General features: G+C 37.7%; 1 protein-coding gene across 1 annotated transcript; it reads left to right on the forward strand.

Moving 5' to 3' along the window:
- Positions 1-5,686: 5,686 nt before the first annotated feature.
- Positions 5,687-21,019, forward strand: LOC6031514 (armadillo repeat-containing protein 2). Its single transcript, XM_038254063.1, has 9 exons — positions 5,687-6,066; positions 6,133-6,462; positions 11,553-11,848; positions 11,939-12,079; positions 12,252-12,386; positions 18,467-18,569; positions 18,792-19,708; positions 20,116-20,665; positions 20,725-21,019. Exons 1-9 carry the CDS (start codon positions 5,925-5,927, stop codon positions 20,931-20,933), a joined length of 2,823 nt encoding a protein of 940 aa, XP_038109991.1. The 5' UTR covers positions 5,687-5,924; the 3' UTR covers positions 20,934-21,019.
- The last annotated feature ends 841 nt before the right edge of the window (positions 21,020-21,860 follow it).

Genomic DNA, 21,860 nt, shown 5'->3' on the forward strand with positions numbered 1-21,860 from the left:
TGTTTTTGGATATGTAATGTAAAATTTTCCAAAAATTCTATAAAAATATGTACCAGGTATAGGCTCTTTGCACAGAAAATATCTTTAATCCTGCAGCGTGTAAAAGGCCTGGGTGTAAAATAAAGTTTGCATTATTTTATGAAATTTTATGTAATATTACACCCTGAAATACGTAGCCCATCAGTATGGGAAACCTACTTGACCAAAATGTCAAGCTCATATTTGCGTTTATCCTTTCCATTTTTCGTCAGTTTGATGGCCGAGCGGACTAAGGCGCCAGTCCTTACAGTTGGTGCTGGGTTTGAATCCCGTCGGTTGCAACATTTTTTTGTATTTACAAAAAATGTACATGCAGTGTGTGATATTAAAAGTCTTTTTTGACGAAGGTGATGTACACGAGGATGTACATGCTTTTGCATGCGATTTTACCATCGGATTTTTTGCTGTGTGGTTCCGAGACCTCTTACTGAAACTCCAAACATTTTTTTCTTGATATCCCAATAGGTCACCTTTCATTTGATATGAAATATCGTTTGAAACAGTGTGGCATTTTTTTTAAATGGTAATTTTCCGGAACCTAACACGACGTATGCTAGGGCGTAGGTCACCCTAATAGCAAACAACAATTCTAGATTACTTTATCAAAACAACCAATGCGCCATGGGTATCCTATGTACATAGAACCTTTTCAAAAAGTAAGCGAGAATTTAAACAATTTGTGCAATTTCATATACCGGAAAAAAATTCGTCGGCATGCTTTCCGATCAACAATACAGAATAAAAATAAAGAATGTTTTAAATTTGATACAAAATAATTAATTTCAAATATAAAAACCAAATTTAAATTATACTATTAATTTTTTTTGTTGGACGTACATCTTATTTAAAAATATTTCATTAACAGCTTTATGGATCAGTCATAAAACTATTTCGAAAAGCCGTCACGGGCCGGACGCTGGACAGGCCTGCTGTAGAACATGCAATTTCCAATGAGAATCTCACTTTTGGGAATATTTGGAAGGAAGTTGCGCACCAAACCGTAAGGCAATTGGGTTTTCCATACATTTTTTCGACTTTTCCCATAAAAACTTCACCGTCGAGTATCAGTGGGTAAATGTTGACTGATTTTACTCATATTTGGCCCAGAGTCCAAAAATAGCCCAAGGAAAAATATCCAGCATGTGGAGCGAGGTTTTGAAAAAAAAGTCCCATATTCTGGGCACCCTAGGGCCCATACATAAACCACGTGGCCTTTTTAGGGGGGAAAGGGATTCTGGCGAAAATATATTTTTGCAATGGTACTCTAAAACATGGAATTGCTGAAAATTGTTTGTTAAAAAGCGGGATAACTTTGATAACCACTGTGTTTCCTTCAATTTTAGGCTTAGTATGCAAATTGACCATTACTATCAGTAAGATTACTTTCAATGTTTTTCAATGTTTCAAGTTTATTAACCTTTTTGTATAATGTATAAAAATGTCAGATTAAGTAATAAAAGGTTCCAAGTTGATCAATATTAACTAGGAATTGATTTTTTATTCATGAAAATAACAATGTTTGATCCAAACCAATGCTGTAGTATAAATTCAAAACCCAAATTTTTCTTAAAAACTTGTTCTGCTGAAAATGCCTGTAAATCTATAGATAATATTTGAATTTGTTCCAATAACACTAGAAACTTGTTCGTAATGCAAAATTTTCCAAAAAATCGATCACAACTCATTTTTATTGAAGAAAATTACTTGAGCCCAAGCTCAGTTTGTTTCCATACCATTCCGTTTGCATTTAATTTGTATTTTAAATTTTGCAAAAAAAATCAACCTATCAATGTTACTCCGGTTTTTCGTACGAAAAATTGAGTCTTTCAATTACGATAATTTTGGTCATCGTTAAAATTTTCAAGTTTGAGTGAAAAAAAATACCGATTTTAATTTTTTTGTTCTTGTGCGTGACACGTCCAAAATCTCATATTTCATTTTGACGCCGTCGTGCTATCATGTCGTACGTTGCTTTTTGACGTTCCGAGAAAAACGCGTTTTAATGTTTGGCCTTGAATAAACAAAAACGAGAGCACGCAATGTAAACAATAACAAACACGTTTTGTTTGGATGACAATTCTGTGCGTTGCCCCGAAGTTTGGTTGAATTTGGTTGACGGAGTCCCGAGTTATTATTGGAAATGTTTACGCTAGTGGAGCTTGTATCTGTGTCAAACGCGTTCTGACCTGAAATCCCTTTGGCCAATTGTCGCACTTACATCAATTTTCAGGCTGTGTCAAGATAGCACGACAAGATTAAGACTTCTTTTATATGAAGAGTGACAAAAAATCACGGAGCTTTTTTGGTTTTTATTGAATATCTGAATTGAATATATTTAAGGCTACCAGCTCTTGCTGTGTGTGTGTGTGTGTGGTCCAATCCAATACCCGCTGGCCGGCAGCGAAATTATGGGAAAGCATAGTTTGTATCAGACACGGAGCTTTTTTGGTTTTTATTGAATATCTGAATTGAATATATTTAAGGCTACCAGCTCTTGCTGTGTGTGTGTGTGTGTGTGTGGTCCAATCCAATACCCGCTGGCCGGCAGCGAAATTATGGGAAAGCATAGTTTGTATCAGACTTGGTTATGCTGATACAGCTTATCTCAGTCCCGGGTATTAGGTGGTGTCAGCCCTCGCGCTGCTTCCAGTGACCCATTTCAGAATGACAGAGCTCCTTGCGGTCCAATTCCGAGGTCACTGGGAATTGTCTGGCCCCGCCTAAAGATAGAGCAAGAACCAGACGGGTTCTCGACCTATCTTTAAACTTCCGATCCCATCAGGCAAATCTGGTACTAGCGTGTATTTACACTCAAACCCCGATGGTTTGACACCAACTGTTGTCAAACGAACGGGGTCACGTTTTAGTTTGACACCCCTTTTACACGGAGTTCACACACACTACTAAACATTTGTTTTGATAGTGTGCGTGAGCGCCGTGTAAAAAGTGACAGTTCGTCACTTTTTAGTTTGACTTTGACCAACCAACGGGGTACAAACTAAAAAAGTGTCAAACGAAAAAGTGACCAACCACCGGGGGTTGAGTGTAGTAAGAAGCAAGCAAGAATATATCAGTTATCAAAAAGTCCGATATGGACTGATCTCACCAAATTTTCGAAGCAGCTGCTGTCTTCCTTATATGGTGATGATGTCCAGGTCCAGTTAAAAAAAAATGTTGCATATCCAGCGTCGTTTCCTCGCCCCAAATGTAATGCCCGATAGCGAAAGTTTCTGTACGCGACAAAAGTTCACAATATGCCATCATACAACGAAACAGCTCAAACGACGACGGCGAATTCACGCGAAACGACCGAAACATGTTTACTGTTGCTAAGAAGTGCAGTCCTAGACTTCCCGAAAAGTCCCGAACACAACGCGGATCCAAATCTTGTCAAAACAAGGAAAAACATAATCTTAAAAACTGTTGCAGTTCCTCAGAAAACCGTTGGCAAAATTCTAACTTTACTGTACCACAATCAAAACAAACCCTAATATTTCTGAGAGAGGTGAGTGCCATGAGCGTGAGAGCCCAGACATGCCCACGCAGCAAAACTGACGTTTGAACAAAATGTGACAAGGTAAGCATTGCGCTGCAAGAATCACAATAACATAACAAATAGGAAGAAGAAAATATTGTTTTAAAATGATGAAAATCTTGAAAATTCTCTGCAATTTGCACTAGATTTCATTTAATTTCTATTCTTTATGTATATTTCAATCGTTTCGTCTCAACGAAAACATATAAATCCACTGAAAACACGCCAAAAATGAAAATTATCGAAGACCGACCGAACGACGAACTTCTTCCTTACACAGACAAACGGACTCATCTTTAAGGCTACCAGCTCTTGCTGAGCAAAAATCCGTACACTTTGCCGATATGACACCGTGGTGTAACAAAAACTGTCAATGAATTATTTAGATAAAATAAATTTAATAAATTTGAGAATTAAAAATTTAAAATTGTGTCGTTTTTACAGCTAACATATTTCACAAAATGCTATCAGAGTGCTTATGACTTGCTCGTTTCAAAGTATTCATAAAATAAACCGTGATTTAAATTAAATCATAATGTTCTTCATTTTTTTTGTTAAACGGTTAAAAGATTTTTGTTAAACGTGTCAAGTTTGCTTTTACGAATAATATCGTTCTTAGTGTTTTCACAAACACTTTTCCAGAGTTATTGAAAAGGTCCTATAACATGTGAAACACAACAGTTTATAGGACCTTTAAAAAAACTCTAGATTTGTTAATTCAAATGTTCGAATGTTTTCACAAGTTTTTGAAATCTTTGGAAATGGATAAATATATTTAGTAAGAAATTTCTAAAAGAACAATTCTAGAGTTTTTTTAAATGTCCTATCAACATATGAAAGACAATATTTCAAAAACTCTAGAATTATTGATAATCAAGTTTGATTTGAAACTCTCCCTTTTTAAATCAAACTCACAGAAAAATAAAAAAATCTAGTTAACAAAAGCTTCGACCAAATGAAAAAGCAATTCAATGATTAAAAAGTTGTTGAAATTCCTTACAAATCCGTATTATGCTTAAAATTCCCTACAAAAATTCCGGCCTGTTAAAAATCCGCGAAGAGGGTCCGCGTATGGTAAGGAAAAAATCCGTACAGTTGGTAGCCTTAAATATATTGAATAAAGGTCAAAAGGTGAGGCATTGTGAGCTGCACAAAATTGCATTCTTAACTCAATTTGACCCAAAATGCACGAACGACAAGTAAGCACGACGGCGACGATTTGTATAATAACATCCTTGCGCTGAAATGAACTGCAGGGCAAAGGAACACGGCATGGAAATATACAATTTTGGTAGGTCGGTAATACGTGGTAAAATATTTAATACCATTACCTGCAAATCCAAGGACGCTAGAATACCAAAAATAATACCACGTCATTATCAAGTTTAACTATGCAAGCAATAATGTTCCTATGGTTTATGGAACATACCGTCAACTGGGGCGAATCGGGACATCACGTTTTAAAGCACTTAAAAGGTTCAAATTTGGAAATGAATGAACACATTTTGTTACTCTGAATCTGGTCTAAACGAAACCACTTCAAAAAAGCAAAATATTTGGCTGCAACATTGCTAAAAGTGTTGTCCCAATTCGCCTCAGACGACCGTACCTAATCTTGGTATTAACATGTTTTTTTTTGTTTTTTTTTACAATCTTCTGCGATTTGTGGTCCCAGAAATACCGCAGTCTAAAATTGAGATTTTTCAATTTTTTTTGGCGAAAAGAGCGGTTTTTTGAGGTTTTGCTTAAAAGACTGGGATGATCTGATTTGGATGAAAATCTGGATTCTTGCATTGTTTATTCATAATTTCATTCAATTTTGCAACATGGTTGAGGCTTAAGTTTAAGATAAACTACCATGCGTTTCCATGTTTGCTCGTAACGCTCTGAATTTCTCAATGAATCAACTGGTTTCTCCTTTCTTCATTCATCAAAGCACGTTGCTACACCAGACTCGGAGTAATGAGCCATTCTTGTCCTCTCCAACAACCATTCCATTGGTTTGGTCCCGCTTGCCCCCTGTTTGTTCTAGAACCGGTTTGTTGGGGGGCACGGAATATCCGTAGCAACGGTGAGTAAACAATGGCGCATGATCTAAATAGAGCGGTAGATGTTTAGTTTGGGAATCGCGCGCTCAATCGATGAATTCTGGCTGAAGAAGTAAGAGTCCACGTACTTTTCCAGGCCTCTCATTTCACTTTTCATCGGCCAGTTGAGTAGAGTGGAGTTGGTCAAGGTGCTTCACAATCCGCTAGCCAGTGCCTGTGGTCCAGTTTTTCTAGTTTGAAATAGTTTTCCGAAGGATTGTTCAAGGTTAAATGACTAAGCTTGGGGTTGAACAAGTGGTGCTATGCAAAACTCCAAATTGAACAGTGATTCTTCGTTAGCTTTCCTGAACGCCAGTGTTAACGCTTCCGGCGATGGAAAGCGGAAATTAGTGCGCAAAACGAGTGCGGAAATTGTGAGCGAAGCCAAGAGCATGCTGGCGGCAGGTGATTGATTTTGAGCGCAAAAGTGATGACGTATTACTAATGAAAAACTTTGTTTCTCCAAACTAGGAGGAACGCGGCTGGTGTCGGCCCGTCGGCCAATCACCCCCAGGGAACCAAAACGGCAACTGTATGGCCGCGTGGCACCTCCGGGGCGACCTCCCAGCGCCTTTAGCCTCAAATATCTGCAGTTTGAATCGCGTGCCTTGCCTTCGCTAGAGCCCATCCGAGATCCGATCGAACGGGGTTCTGTTGGCTTCACGCGCTCGGAGTCAGCCGATTCTATTTCCCTGGGGGACAGCAACGATGCCACCAACAACAACAATAACGGAACAACGAAAAGTAAGCTGCCCGCCTTGCTCAAAGTACCCAGCAAGCAGTCAGGATCGCTGGATAATCGTGAGTGCCACTTTTACACCACCTTTGCAATCGATTTTTATCGATCTGCTCCCAATTCCAATGAGTTTGGGTCTAGCTCTAGAACTAGGAGGGGGAAAAACAATCCAATGACTAATAAGAAGTAATTGGACCAAGCTAGCCAACCAGAGTCCACTTCTAATTAAAAATTTTATCGATCGAATTAATTCGTGTTTTGGCTAGTTAATTCTGAGAGTCACGCAAGAAAATGATTACTAAGAAGAAATGCGCTAAATTAGAATACAATTCCGAGTGAGTCGATTGTTCAGAGACAGAGAGGTTAACAGAGTTCAAATGTTCTGAGAATGTTGAAGTTTTGCTTTTTGCAACCGTGTATGACTGTTTTTGATTTTTTTTTTTTTATCAGATGAGGCTGGCACAAATTTCATTAAAGTTTCTTTCCCTCTGCTCTGATTTGTCTAAAAATATTTTTTGGTAAATATGGAAGATATTTAAAAAATGACTAATCATTCGAAATTATACTTGATTGCTCAATTTTCCCTTTGAGCAATTCCAGCTCAAATCAGGATTTTTTCTGGTACTTTTGTACCCGACCCTCTCCGATTTCAATGAAACTTTGTAGACATGTTATCCTAGGCCTATATAAGTCATTTTTGTGTATATGGAGCAAATAGTACTCGAGAATAACATTTGAGAAGGGCGTAAGGTATTTAAATATTTTTGAATTCTGTAATTTAAAAAATACTGTATCTCGAAGCCGTTGCGTCGTATCAAAAAGTGATCAAAGACAAACTTTTAGGAAATTGGACGGGCTTTCTGATAAAAATACACTGAAACAAAAATACACGCCACTTTTATGTCATTTTTCAATGTTTATGTCTAAAACTTAAATTTGAAGGTGATGTCACGATTTTTTTTCGTTCAAAATTTTTGAGGAAATAGCCTAAAATGTTAATAAAAGACTGACGAAAAATGTAGGATGGTATGTCTCTCGTAAAAAATACAAAAATCATTTTCTAAAACTGTTTTTTTGAAAAGTGGTCTAAACGTCAAAATTTAAAAAAACCGGTAGTGGGAATCGATTCTCCAGACAATTTTACATAAAAGTCTCCGTATTGACCATTGTCCTATGTCCAATCCTTGGGAAGATACAGCGGTTTTAAAAATAAAAATGTTGAAAAAACGGGATTATTGGTGGTTTTTGACAATTTCTATATGACAGACTTGGTTTTTCAGTCTCGTAAATATTTTTAACGGAAAGCTCGTCCAATTTCCCATAAGTTTGCCTTTGACAGCATTTCAATTGGATGTAAGGGCTTACCGATATAAGCTTAATTACATTGGTTATAACTGAAAATAGAATATTTTTTTCAGTGTGGTAGAAACCAGGATAGTAAATTTGATTACGTAAATATAAAAATGATATAAATAAAAAAGCTGTCAAAGGCAAACTTATGGGAAATTGGACGAGCTTTCCGGTAAAAATACAGTATAAGCATAAGCATAAGCATAAGCATAGGTGCCCACCCGCAGTTGCTATTCCGTTATTGACCAGGACCTCCAGAAGTTACATCCACGAGCCGTGGAAGATAAGTGGGTGCTATCTTTCCTCGCTTCGCAACTTCTCAAAGGCCCCTATCATGCTGATCAATACCGGCGCCGGCCACGACCAGTGGTAGGGTCACGGGGAAGTGGATGGGAATGTTAGTCCGATACTTGAGTGATAGAGACCGCCCAATCGACTGCTTCTCCGATAAAGTATCACATGAGTTTTGAGGGGGTTAGTAGATGGGTATGAGGTCAGGATTCACGAGTGGCAGTGATGTGACCATGAGAATTTTGTTTATCGGTTGAAATTTTAAATCTTAGGCAGCCGGCTGCGGAAAGATAAATAATTGATTATTTAAAAAGTTTGTTTTAATCGAACGCGTGCCAACCGAGCGGTAGTGCTATGGGCTGGACTTATCAGTATATTTTAACTTTCCGGTAAAAATACAGTATGTAAAAAAAGTATTTACACCCCTTGGGCACTATGCACATTTTGTGATGAAACATGTAAAAAATTTAAAGTTTGACAGGAACCTAGTACTACGTTTTGTTCAGAAACTCATGCCAAACATTTTGCTACAAAAAACTCATGAAAAGATGATTTCTATAAAAAGTTATATAACAAATACTATTACGAAAATAAAAAAGGTGCAAAAAAAGTTTGTACACCTTTCGAAAAATTAACATAAATAATGTTATTTGTTGACAAATCACCATAAATCCAGTCTCCCAACTCCAAATAGGCATCCTTGACTCATTAAAAAAATAATTTGGATTGAATATAAAGTTTACTAACTACTTAGTATAAAAGTTTATATAACTCTGGAAATTCTATATAAAACTTATCTAAACTTAATTTTGCCAACTTTTAATTCAACTAAATGTCAATATATTACCATATAATTGCTAAATAAACATTTCGGAGTGGGTATAACACCGTTTTGGGGGTATTTGTATCGATAGAATAGATTTTTCGTTGGAATTTCGTACCAACCCGGAATTACGTCGTAGGAAAATCCACCGGCATCCGAACCGGTCCACGATTCACAAGTTAACCTATGTGGAATCGGAAAGGGCATAAAATTTCCGATCTTTTGATACCCAAACATCTAGGTTTTCTTTAAAACCTACGTTTTTAAATACCTAAGCAAAAACGTTGTTATGGTTTCGTTTGAGCAACCTGCCAAAAATGTATGGAATTTCGTAATTTTTGTTCTCGTGGATCAAACTTACTTTTTGCCCAGGTATTTAAAAACGTAGGTTTTAAAGAAAACGTAGATGGGCCGGCGGATTTTCCTACGACGTAATTCCGGGTTGGTACGAAATTCCAACGAAAAATCTATTCTATCGATACAAATACCCCCAAAACGGTGTTATACCCACTCCAAAATGTTTATTTAGCAATTATATGGTAATATATTGACATTTAGTTGAATTAAAAGTTTGCAAAATTAAGTTTAGATAAGTTTTATATAGAATTTCAGAGTTATATAAACTTTTATACTAAGTAGTTAGTAAACTTTATATTCAATCCAAATTATTTTTAATGAGTCAAGGATGCCTATTTGGAGTTGGGAGACTGGATTTATGGTGATTTGTCAACAAATAACATTATTTATGTTAATTTTTGAAAGGTGTACATACTTTTTGCGCCTATTTTCGTAATAGTATTTGTTATATAACTTTTATAGAAATCATCTTTTCATAAGCTTTGTAGCAAAATGTTTGGCATGAGTTTTTGAACAAAACGTAGTACTAGGTTCCTGTCAAACTTTAATTTTTTTACATGTTTCATCACAAAATGTGCATAGTGCCCAAGGGGTGTAAATACTTTTTTTACATACTGTATTTACGAGACTGAAAAACCAAGTCTGTCATATAGAAAATGCCAAAAACCACCAAAAATCCCGTTTTTTCAACATTTTTATTTTTAAAACCGCTGTATCTTCCCAAGGATTGGACATAGGACAATGGTCAATACGGAGACTTTTATGTAAAATTGTCTGGAGAATCGATTCCCACTACAAGTTTTTAAAAATTTTGACGTTCAGACCACTTTTCAAAAAAAACAGTTTTAGAAAATGATTTTTGTATTTTTTTAGGAGAGACATACCATCCTGCATTTTTCGTCAGTCTTTTAGTAACATTTTAGGCTATTTCCTCAAAAATTTTGAACGAAAAAAAATCGTGACATCACCTTCAAATTTAAGTTTTAGACTTAAAAATAAAAAAATCTCATAGATGTGGCGTGTATTTTTGTTTCAGTGTATTTTTTTTCAGAAAGCCCGTCCAATTTCCTACAAATTTGTCTTTGACCACTTTTTGATACGACGCAACGGCTTCGAGATACAGTAATTTTTAAAATACAGAATACAAAAATATTTAAAAACCTTACGCCCTTCTCAAATGTTATTCTCGAGTACTATTTGCTCCATATGCACAAAAATGGCTTTTATAGGCCTAGGATAACATGTCTACAAAGTTTCATTGAAATCGGAGAGGGTCGGGTACAAAAGTACCAGACAAAATCCTGATTTGAGCTGGAATTGCTCTTTTGTTCTACGAAAAACTTTACTTCTCTTGTTTTATGTATTTCTTGTTTTATTTTTAGTATTTTAATTTTGAATTTATCTTGTTAAGTTTATGTTTGTTTTTAATAGTATTTGGTATATTCTACCACCTAATATAATTACATTTTGCCTATCTAATTTTTTCAAGTTTTTACTGTCACTTTTTCAATATTTTGCATGTTTTTCACATTTTCTGCTATAGAATGGCACCATCATCATTTAAATTGTAAAAAAAAATGCGTAGAGACATAGTCTGGGACACTACAAAAATTACTGCATACCTACTTCTCATGTTAGTAAAAAACACAGCCAAAATTGACCCCTAAAAAAATTACATTTTTAAAAACATTGGCAAACCACATTAAACAAGTCAAACTTCCAACCCTGAAATTTTCTAAAATTTTAAGAGTTCTTCTTTCCAATGCTTTTTAAAGATCAAAAATCGGTTGGAAAATTGATTTTTGGCGATTTTTTAGATCGAAGCCCATCTAAAGGCGAGGTTAGGTTGTAGAGGGTTAACAACAGCCACATGACCCGTCCTGATGTGTTAATGGAAACGCTTCATTGTTCAAACTAATAATTGCGTTGTAAAAATTAGATTGTTTTATGTTTTTTTTTTTAAATTTGTGTAAATAATTTAATTGAAACTCGGCAAAGATTTCTTACCGATTTAGTGTAGTAGCGCCATATTCAAATTTTTCAAAGTGGGTAGGTCAAAAAGAAGCAAGCAAGCAACAAGTATCAACTAAATTTCATAATTCAGATAAGAATGGTTTACATTCACGACCGTAATAAATTTCTCCTTGCTATTAACGTCGTAAACTGTCTGGCTAGATGTGCTGCTTTTTGGTGGCTTTCAAGTTTGTACGAGAGGCAAAATTCGATAAAACAAAACTAAACAACTTTTGGCAAACTATCTGGCACGTTTGTCTCCCCAAGCACATTCCTTCGTCCTTGCAAATTTACTAACTGAGCTTTCTGGTGGTGCAACAGTTTCAGAGTGTATGCCACCGCGGAAGGACTTTAAGACACCGACCACGCCGCTGACGCCGCAATTTTCACTAAATGCAGAACCCAAACCTCTGAACGAAAAGCGAACGGCCAAGGATGGCGGAGCTGCTGTAGGAGAAGGTGGTGCGACGCTGCCCCCGAACAGTATCGTCAAGAACCATCCGTTGAAGCGGCGCCAGTTTCAGTCACTTGATGAACAGCAACGACCCATGCTCGAAACCGGAACGCCGGAAAAGTCAACCCAGTCTGTTGCTGCTCGTTCCGGAAGTGGAAAAATGGTAAAGAGATCCATTCATGACATGTGCCCAAAATCCGTTAAATTTTTGATATTAGAGGGATGATTTTTCTTTTTGTGTGTATCTCTGCAGGACCACCTGAAGCAAAAGCAGAAACTGAGCAAAAGTAACGAAATTTTAGCCCAATCTACGACCGAAGCCCTGCTGGAGATGCTCAAGGGTCACGCCGGCATCAAGGATTGCACGGACGAAACCGTTAGTCACATTAATGGGGTGAGTTATTCAGCACAAAATTTCCACATTTTCCTTCCCGCTAAACACACTCGCCTTAAGTAAGTAAGTGAGTTTGTGTGTGTGTGTGTGTTGGAGAATTTCTCTTACTACACGCTTGGCGCCGTGAAGCAGCAAATTGAAGTATTTATTCCATTTATTTACTTTGATTCAGATTTTAAGCGAACTTTACTCTCGCGTAAAGGGAGCCAAAGGAAGCTGGCGTGGTGCAGTTCTGGGGGCATTGTACGGCTTGGTGGAGGCAAACTCGGCGAAAATTCTGCTGTCGGTGGCGCGAGTTGTGTTGGCGGTAAGTTTTCATTTCCTGGTTTCATTTCTTTTTTTTTGTAAATTAAGATAAGTTCTCGATGTGAATATGCTGGGATAAAAGATTATGGCGACCCAAATATGCATAAAAAAATATTTTAACGTAAACTGTCGTTACAAATTTATTTTTCTTCTTTAACGGTATTTACTATACACAAAATAAAATAAAAAACTCATCTTTGATAATTTACAAAACTAAAATATAATGAAGACATTTACAAAGATTGAAGAGCATCAAAATGTCAATGGAGGTAGAAGTGTAATGATTTTCGTTTCCTGCATTTTTTTGTCGATACTTGGGTATTTTAGAAACTAATGATTGCAGAAGAGCTGAACTGGTGTATAATGCATCACAGGCTGTTAATTTTAATTTTTAAACTTTTATATATTTTTGACCCCATACTTAAAATTCATATGGTACACTTGTCTCTCAACTCAACAAAAATAGCCAAATGATAAAACATACTTTGTAATAGGTGCACGTCATTGGTGAGACAATACTTTTTTTGGGGAAAAAGTACATTTTGATAAAATGAACTTAAAAACGAACGTTGTGCTTTCCTAATTTTATAAGAACAAACACCATTCAATCTAGTGACCTGTGGCGTTTACGTCTTTATGACGGTTATGTTGTAGTAGAACCAACTAATGGAACATTTCCATTCGAGCAGTTTTTGCTTTTTTCTACAATGTATTCCTTATGGGAGAACTGTCATTTCTACTACTCGAATCGGATGCTCCAATGCATTGTTAGTAACAATTTTTTCTACAATGTATTTCTCATGGAGCGAAGTGTCAAAAACTGCTCGACTGTGGGTGCTCCATTGTGAAAATAACAATCGTACGAGCGATTGTTTCTGTTGCCTTGCCTTCCCTACTAATTCATAAAACTGCTTTGTTTAATAACTCCAGTTAACCAATTTCCCATTGATATTAAAAAAATCTGGTCAAAAAGTTTAAACAACCTATTCAAGAATTTACAAAAAAAGTTATTCCCATATTTCGACAAGTGCACTAATTTGTGGCTCGGAGACAATTGTGGGCCATTTTATAATTTGTTTCAAGTAACGTCATGATTCGAATTCCCGGACGCTTCGAAACCCGGACACCTCATCTTGTTTTAACAATTGTTTGGATATAAATTCGCATTATGCATCTAAAAACTGTGTTATTTGATGAATTCTAACATCAACCTTCATTTAAAGTTAATTGAACACTGTAGTTAATGCCACCGTGGGACCGTGGTGTAGGGGTAAGCGTGGTTGCCTCTCACCCAGTCGGCTTGGGTTCGATTCCAGACGGTCCCGGTGGCATTTTTCGAGACGAGATTTGTCTGACCACGCCTTCCGTCGGATGGGTAAGTAGGCCCCGGTCTAACCTAAAGGATTAGGTCGATAGCTCAGTCCAGGTGTAGGAGTCGTCTCCCTGGGTCCTGCCTCGGTGGAGTCGCTGGTAGGCAGTTGGACTCACAATCCAAAGGTCGTCAGTTCGAATCCCGGGGTGGATGGAAGCTAGGTGTAAAAAGAGGTTTGCAATTGCCTCAACAATTATAAGCCTTCGGGCACTTAGTTTCGAGTAGGAATCTCGCAATCGAAGAACGCCAAGGCAACGCTGTAGAGCGAATAATTTGAGTTAATGCCAAATCATTCAAATAAAATAAAATTACAAGTTTACCAAAAAAGTTAAACATTTCACTGAAATATGTAATAGGCATCTGAAACACCCACCGGGAAGGCAAAGCGGAAATTTATGCATTTGATTTCCTTAAATTATAACATTTTTTCAATAAAATATCGATTGTTTTGATGGTAACAAGTTATTTGAGACCTAAAGAATGCCATTCACTAACATTTCAGTCCAATTTTTTTGCGATTCATAAGCAAAATCGAGTGTTCGGAATTTGAAGCACAACGAGTCATTCTAATTTTAAAAATTTTATGGAAAATTGTTAGAAAAGACATATTTTGCATGCATTTTCTTAAAACTAACTATATATACTACATCCTGATGATATTTCTACATTTCCAACTTATTACATGATTTTTTGCCAGCTATAACAAAAATGATATGCTACTAAGTGTCCGGATTTTGAATCATGACGTTATCCTAGGTCGCAATAGAAGAAAGAGTTACTAAAAATTATAGATCTAATCAAATGTGCTGAATTAGTCGGATGTCAAATAAGATGAAAATTACGTTCGAAATTTTAAACATTAAAGTCAAAATGACAAACTAAGTGTTCAACTTATTGTATTTGAGCAATTCTCGCTGAAACCGTCCCACTAGATGCACATGTTCTCAAATCGTTACGGCAATGTTCTCATTCGATTCAGCGCACCAAAAAACCATTCAAACAACCTTCGAACCAATGAAAATGTCAGCCGTTAGTCACCTGTAAATAAAAACTTGTATTGAACTATGGATTTTTTCGAAAAAATGCCCTAATTTGGAGAAATGATATCTTCCAAAATACATTACCAAACATCAAAAAGTTATATATCGTTGGAAAGGTAATCGCGAGGGCTTTCTATCGCACTTTGAAAAACATTTCAAAAATTATTTTTCCAAGGGTAATTTTAAGGGTTTTTGAGAAACTTACTCTTAATTTTGAATTTTGACCGTGTTCGCAACCACTTATCATTACGCAACCATTTTCATTCGAAAGATTGGAAGATTTTGCATAAAATCAACTTGAGAAAAGTAGTGTAATGAAATAGTTTTCGTATAGTTATTAACGGATGAAAAAAATGGTAAAATTTCAGTTAAAAATAACCAAAGCTCAGACTTCAGAAATGAATCTAATTTACAGTCAAAACAAAGCAGGATTGTATTTGAGCCGAATGTACAGTCATCTGAGGCAAATCTGGACATACAGGATGAATAGGAACAGCTATATCAACTATACTTTCACTCATCAGATCGTATTTTTAAATTGTTTATGTAAAAACATACATAAACAAACAAGTTTCTAAATTTTAAGCTTTTAAGTACTCTGAAAACTAATGTCCTTACTTAGACTTGATTCGCCACATTTCACTGAAGTAATATTTTATGTACAGATTTTTTTTTTTGGGAAAAACAGACTACACTTATTTATTCCACGTTTTTGAAATTAAATATGTCTTTATTGAACATTCTTATAATAATTACATTTCATTTACATTCTAAGTGGTATGGCTAAATGCTCTTCATCTTTGTTTTATTTTTCGTTTTCTTATTAACTGTTCGCATTCATTTATTTACTTCAAATTGTTTTACATTTTTGCATTGAATCGAATACATTTGGGTAAAAAAGAAAAAAAATCACTTTAACAACTAATCCTAACTTAAAACTAAAAAAGCAAATTCATTGAAATATTCAAAATCATTAGAACGAGTAAACTACGAACTGTATTTTAAGATAAATCCTCCAAGCGTTCTTACTTGTTCCGCACGAGTTTTGCAACCACGCAGTGTTGTTGTCATCTCGATGAAAATGTTCATAAGTTCTTGTGGTGAAAACAGGTCACTGCTGCCTTCATCCGTTGATGCTGGTTGGTTTTCCCTCGGTTGCTGGCTGAAGCCAGGAGGTGTTGTATTCTCTGCAACTTTTTGCCACTGATTCAACGGCAATGGCTGCAGATTTGGAACCACTCGAGCAGATCCCGCTCCAGGTGACGCCAAAGCAGGAAAATCCACGTCCGTGAAAGTTGGTGATGTTTTGCGTCGATTTGGTTGGTGCCTCGTCGTCGCTTGCTGCCGAATTTTCACAAACTCAGCACGTTTTGGGCAGCTTCGATTCTTGGTCGAATGGTCGCCGCCGCAATTGAAGCATTTCGCTTCGATGTTCTCGTTGATTGTTTCGCAAGCTTGAGTTTTGTGCTCACCTCCGCAGGTTGCACAACGACTCTTGATGAAACAGTTCCTTCCACCATGTCCAAACTGCAAACAGTTCGAACACTGTGTCACGTCACGGTGCACTGGACGATAACGTTCCCAAGTCACGATGATGTTGAAAATTGCCCGAACTGCTTTCAGCTCAGACGGCGTTGTCGATCCTCTCTCGAGATGAACCAGGTACAGTTGATCACGATACTTGATGTCCTTGTTGTGTCTCGTCATCTTGAAGACTTCGATCACGTTCAACTTCAGAGTTTTGAGCTCTTCTTTCAGCACACTCACATCCATGTCGTACAGGCCTCGGAGGACCTGTTTCATGGGGCGTTTACCTGGATCGTCATGGCTGTAGTATTCAATCTTTGTGTTGTTCAGGAAATCCCGAACGTAGTTGTAATCCTTTCTGGTAGGTAGCAGAATTTTGAGTCCATCAGCACACAAGCGAATGGAAGCTCGTAAAGCACCAGATTTGATAAACCCGGTCAGCCACTTTCGCACCGAATCCGATGACGATGTTTTCACAAAAATGGGTGGCAACTTTTCCCGTCGTTCAAATTCTTCCTTCTCGCTCACGTCCACAGGGAGGGTAGCGAACTGGTTTCCAGACAATTTTTGAGCGTCCTTGCTCAAACTGCCTGGCTTTGCAGGTAGCGCTTCGGCATTCTTTAGCTTCTTCAAATCTGCCGATCCTGCTGGTGAGGACCGCCTCTTTTTCTTGCCGTGAGGCATTTTTTGCACTTTTTAGCACTTTTTTGGTTTGTGAGGGACGCACGTCTGACTCGCTTCTCTGCTGATCGCAGACTCCTTTATTCCACGTCTAATTATCTTTCTAGTGAGTTTTGACTCGACATTGTACGGCTTGCGGTTTCAGAGATATCGCAGTTTGTCAATGAAGGTTTTTAAAATTGTTTGCAGAAAAGTTAAACTTTGTGGTGGTGTCTAATGAAAGGACGATAAACGAGTTTTTTGCTTGTTTTTATGGTATCAACAGCCCCATACAATTTTAACTTGATCAAAAAATATTGATTTGAACTTAGCACTATTTTGTGCACGATTGAGGTTATACAAATAAAGCAGATCTTCCCAAAAAAAAATCTGTACATAAAATATTACTTCAGTGAAATGTGGCGAATCAAGTCTAAGTAAGGACATTAGTTTTCAGAGTACTTAAAAGCTTAAAATTTAGAAACTTGTTTGTTTATGTATGTTTTTACATAAACAATTTAAAAATACGATCTGATGAGTGAAAGTATAGTTGATATAGCTGTTCCTATTCATCCTGTATGTCCAGATTTGCCTCAGATGACTGTACATTCGGCTCAAATACAATCCTGCTTTGTTTTGACTGTAAATTAGATTCATTTCTGAAGTCTGAGCTTTGGTTATTTTTAACTGAAATTTTACCATTTTTTTCATCCGTTAATAACTATACGAAAACTATTTCATTACACTACTTTTCTCAAGTTGATTTTATGCAAAATCTTCCAATCTTTCGAATGAAAATGGTTGCGTAATGATAAGTGGTTGCGAACACGGTCAAAATTCAAAATTAAGAGTAAGTTTCTCAAAAACCCTTAAAATTACCCTTGGAAAAATAATTTTTGAAATGTTTTTCAAAGTGCGATAGAAAGCCCTCGCGATTACCTTTCCAACGATATACAACTTTTTGATGTTTGGTAATGTATTTTGGAAGATATCATTTCTCCAAATTAGGGCATTTTTTCGAAAAAATCCATAGTTCAATACGAGTTTTTATTTACAGGTGACTAACGGCTGACATTTTCATTGGTTCGAAGGTTGTTTTAATGGTTTTTTGGTGCGCTGAATCGAATGAGAACATTGAAGTAACGATTTGAGAACATGTGCATCTAGTGGGACGGTTTCAGCGAGAATTGCTCATTTGTTTTTAAAATATTTCAAGTTTTCCCGTCGTCCGAATTGGGACTATAACGTTTACGACTTAGATGACTTTAAATTTAGAAATCGATATACACATTTTGATGTCCTGAGCCTATTCTAGCATTAACAAATAGAAAATACCAAAACATGGTCAAATCATCCGTCCCAATTTGCCCCTTGAGTCGCAATTAGCTCAAGATAACGGTCATTTGCGTGGGCGCGCGCCCGTTTTCTTGAATGATTTGTATTTAATAACCATTTCTCTTTTCCCTCTACTCTTCGACGCAGCTCAATGTGACTGGCAGCAATTTGACGGGCGCATGCAAGCTGGTTTTTAAAATTGCTCGCAATGAAAACAACGATGCCCTCTTCGCCGACAGCGATGTGCCAGGTATAGTGTCCCCTATTATTGTCCTTTTTGATGAAAATCATTAAAATCAGTTTTTGGTCACGGTTTATGGCTGAAGTGCGCTTTTTGTAAGAAAGCGTTTTGCCAAAAATTGTTCAAAATTTTGAAAAGTTCCTTCAATAGGTGAAAGTTTTAACACCCACTTGGTTCTAATGTATCGCCCTTTCAATAATGCCATTTTGATGTCTCCCCCCTCCCACACAGAACTGCTAGTAGACGGTTTGGGCCGAGCATCGCCAGCTGACGAGCCGGAGGCATGTATCTACGGGTACGGAGCTATCCGTTTTCTAGCAGGTTCGGGCACTTCAGTCTCGAGCCAGAAGGTCAAGCCCGAGGCCGTTTCGCGGGAAAATTCGTCCCGCCAAAAATCGCTGGCGTGTCGTTTGGCCAGACACGGGCTGGTGCAGCTAATGGTGCTTCATCTGAAGATGCTGAACGAGTTGGGATCGACGAAGAAGCTGTCGGGACCACCACTGCACGCGCTTTTTCAACTTTCCGGAGCATTACGAACCATTGCGGAGATTCCTTCGATTAGCAGTTGCCTAGCCGGCACGCGATCCTTACTCAACGGAACGAGTCCTCAAATCAGGGAAACTCAAGACAGTGAAATGATTCAACTGGAGTTGGCTGGTCCACTGTTGGTGCGAGCCGCCGAGATGTGCATCGAAGAACCGGAAGTGCAAGCTAACGTAATCCGAACGCTGAGTGTCCTCTCGGAACGGCCCGAGTGCTGTGAACAGCTTGCTGACGGAGCAGCTCGGCTTGGAATACTGCTGGGATCGATCAGTGAAACGAGTGCTACAGTTGAGAAAGGATTGGCCGCTACAAATCGGCTTGGTTATATTCTCGGCAACATTATGACAAGATGGGACTCGGCTCGTTTGCATTTCTATTCTAACGACGTGTCTATGGAGGCCATTTTAAACGCTCTCGAGTTCTATGCAAACAAGAGGTTCACAATCAAGAATCAAATGGGAGACTCGGTGGTTGATGTCCTTACAAAGCTGGTTCGTGTAGTGGCAAACATCTGCGTGAATGGTGATGTCGGATTTGGGTTGAGCAATAAGCCACCCCTGGGAGAAATCCTGCTCAACATTTTATTGAAAGTGAAAGGAAATAAGGTGAGAAAATGTATCTGTTTTGAAAGCGAACGTTTTGTTATTTTTGATGTGTTTTTTTTATTTCTTTGAAATAATTTAATTTATTTTCGTTGGAAATATATTTAATAGATTAATAAGTAAAAGTTTTGTTTCTGTTAACAATATTTGTTAGAAGAGCTTGAAAGTTTATTATTTTCACTTCCTGTACCCGTGCCAATACTCATCGAACGAATCAGCATTCGAAATCATTTTTTTTATCAAGCACATAGTTGTTGGGACTACCATCAAATATTAATTTTCTAAGGAGACGCATGGTCACTTTCAAACACAAATCTGTTGCCGACCCATAAATATTCAAGTAATTTCTTCTGAGCACGGAGATAGTTTCCCTTTCGGCTTATTTTCATTCAACAACCTCCCTTTTCCAGGAACCCGAAATGGAAGAGCTAATGTTCGCCACGCTGGGCGCCCTCCACAATTTGTCCTACTACTACGAACCGTCGGACAACCCGCTGCAGTACAACCACCCGGGCAGCATGGCCGAACGGTTGAAGGACATATGCGGGGTTCTGTGCAGCATTCTGAACACCGACGGAAGTCCGGCGCGGTCCGAAGTGGCACGCGTCCTCGGTAACATGACCCGCAACGGGATGACCCGACAAACGTTCTGTTCCGAGAGCGGGTTGAAGATACTGATCCGATGCCTCGAGTCGGACGACGTGGAGCTGATGGTGACCTCGTGTGGAGTGTTGGTGAACATTCTCGGTGACTGGGAGCGACGGGCGCCGTTTCGAGAGCTGCAGGGACCGATTGTGCTGCGCAAGCTACTGCAACGGGGTGCGTCCGGTCAGGATTGGATACTTGCTGGGATTGCCTGCCAGGCGCTGTGGAACTACCTGATCGACAGTGGCAATGTCATGAACGCGTTGGGTGAATCCGAGGTGGACTATATATGTGGCGATCTGGCGGAATGCTTAGGTAAGGTGAATGAACAGCGTGAACGGACTTTAAATTTAAAACTCATTTCCCAATTTCAGACGAAGAAAAGTTGTTCAACGGACAAGAACCGGATATGCTGTGGGAGGAGTTTGCCCCGGTAGCGACCGATCTGCTGGAGAGGCTGCAGTCCAGCATGTCGCTAGGAAATTCACCATGTGCGTCTTCGGACGAGGAACCCGATGATATGATAATTGGGCAGGCTGGAGACACCTGGGGAGAACATTATAAACAATGGTTAAAACAATAAATCTAGAAAGTATTTGATTTTTTACCACGCACACTCACTGTTTTAAAGTTTCAAATAAATTTATTAGGAATAGATGGTAATAAAAACTGGTATTTATTTATGTCCGAAATTTAGGCTTTGGAAAATGAGTAATACCGTCAGTGGAGGTAACATTAGGTGTGGGGGGTGAGATTGAGTCAAAGTGATTTTTACGGATTTTACCATTATCAGGTTCTTCTCAAACAAGAAACACTGTTGGATGACTTGTTTTTATCATATCTTTGTATTTTAGCATCATTTTAGTTTCAATTGTCCCAATGTAACCCCCTCTAAGGAGTGAGATTGCGCCAATTTTCAAATGATAGGCATTTAAGGTAGAGTTCATCAAATTCCACCATATTTTGGGAAAATGTTATAAAACTATCCAAGAACAATTCTACGTTAAAATATTTTCCATGTTAGAGCAATTCCAGCCCAAAACAGGAATTTTTTAGGTACTTTTTTCTCGACCCTCTCCGATTTCAATGAAACTTTGTAGACATGTTATCTTAGGCATATATAAGCCATTTTTGTGTATATGGAGCCAGTTACACTCGAGAATGACATTTGAGAAGGGCGTAAGTGTTTTAAATAATGTTGTATTTCGTATTTTAAATATTGCTGTATCTCGAAGCCGTTGCATCGTATCAAAAAGTGGTCGAAGACAAACTTGTAGGAAATTTGACGGGCTTTCCGAAAAAAATACACTGAAAGAAAAGCACACTCCACTTTTATGAGATTTTTCGATTTTTAAGTTTAAAAGTCAAATTTGAAGGTGAGCCCACGATTTTTTTTCGTTCAAAATTTTTTTGTGAAAATAGCCTAAAATGTTACAAAAGAAAGAAATGCAGGATGGAGCAACTCACCTAAAAAAATACAAAAATCATTTACTGGAACTGTTTTTTTAAA

This window comes from Culex quinquefasciatus, chromosome 2 (assembly GCF_015732765.1).
Source record: "Culex quinquefasciatus strain JHB chromosome 2, VPISU_Cqui_1.0_pri_paternal, whole genome shotgun sequence".
Classification (NCBI taxonomy): Eukaryota; Metazoa; Arthropoda; class Insecta; order Diptera; family Culicidae; genus Culex; species Culex quinquefasciatus.

Excerpts from the sequence above, each read along its gene's own strand:
- LOC6031514 (XM_038254063.1), top strand. The coding sequence starts at position 5,925 with ATGCAAAACTCCAAATTGAACAGTGATTCTTCGTTAGCTTTCCTGAAC. Across the intron at positions 12,080-12,251 it reads CCGTTAGTCACATTAATGGG|ATTTTAAGCGAACTTTACTC; the intron begins GTGAGTTATTCA and ends ACTTTGATTCAG. Across the intron at positions 12,387-18,466 it reads TGGCGCGAGTTGTGTTGGCG|CTCAATGTGACTGGCAGCAA; the intron begins GTAAGTTTTCAT and ends TCTTCGACGCAG.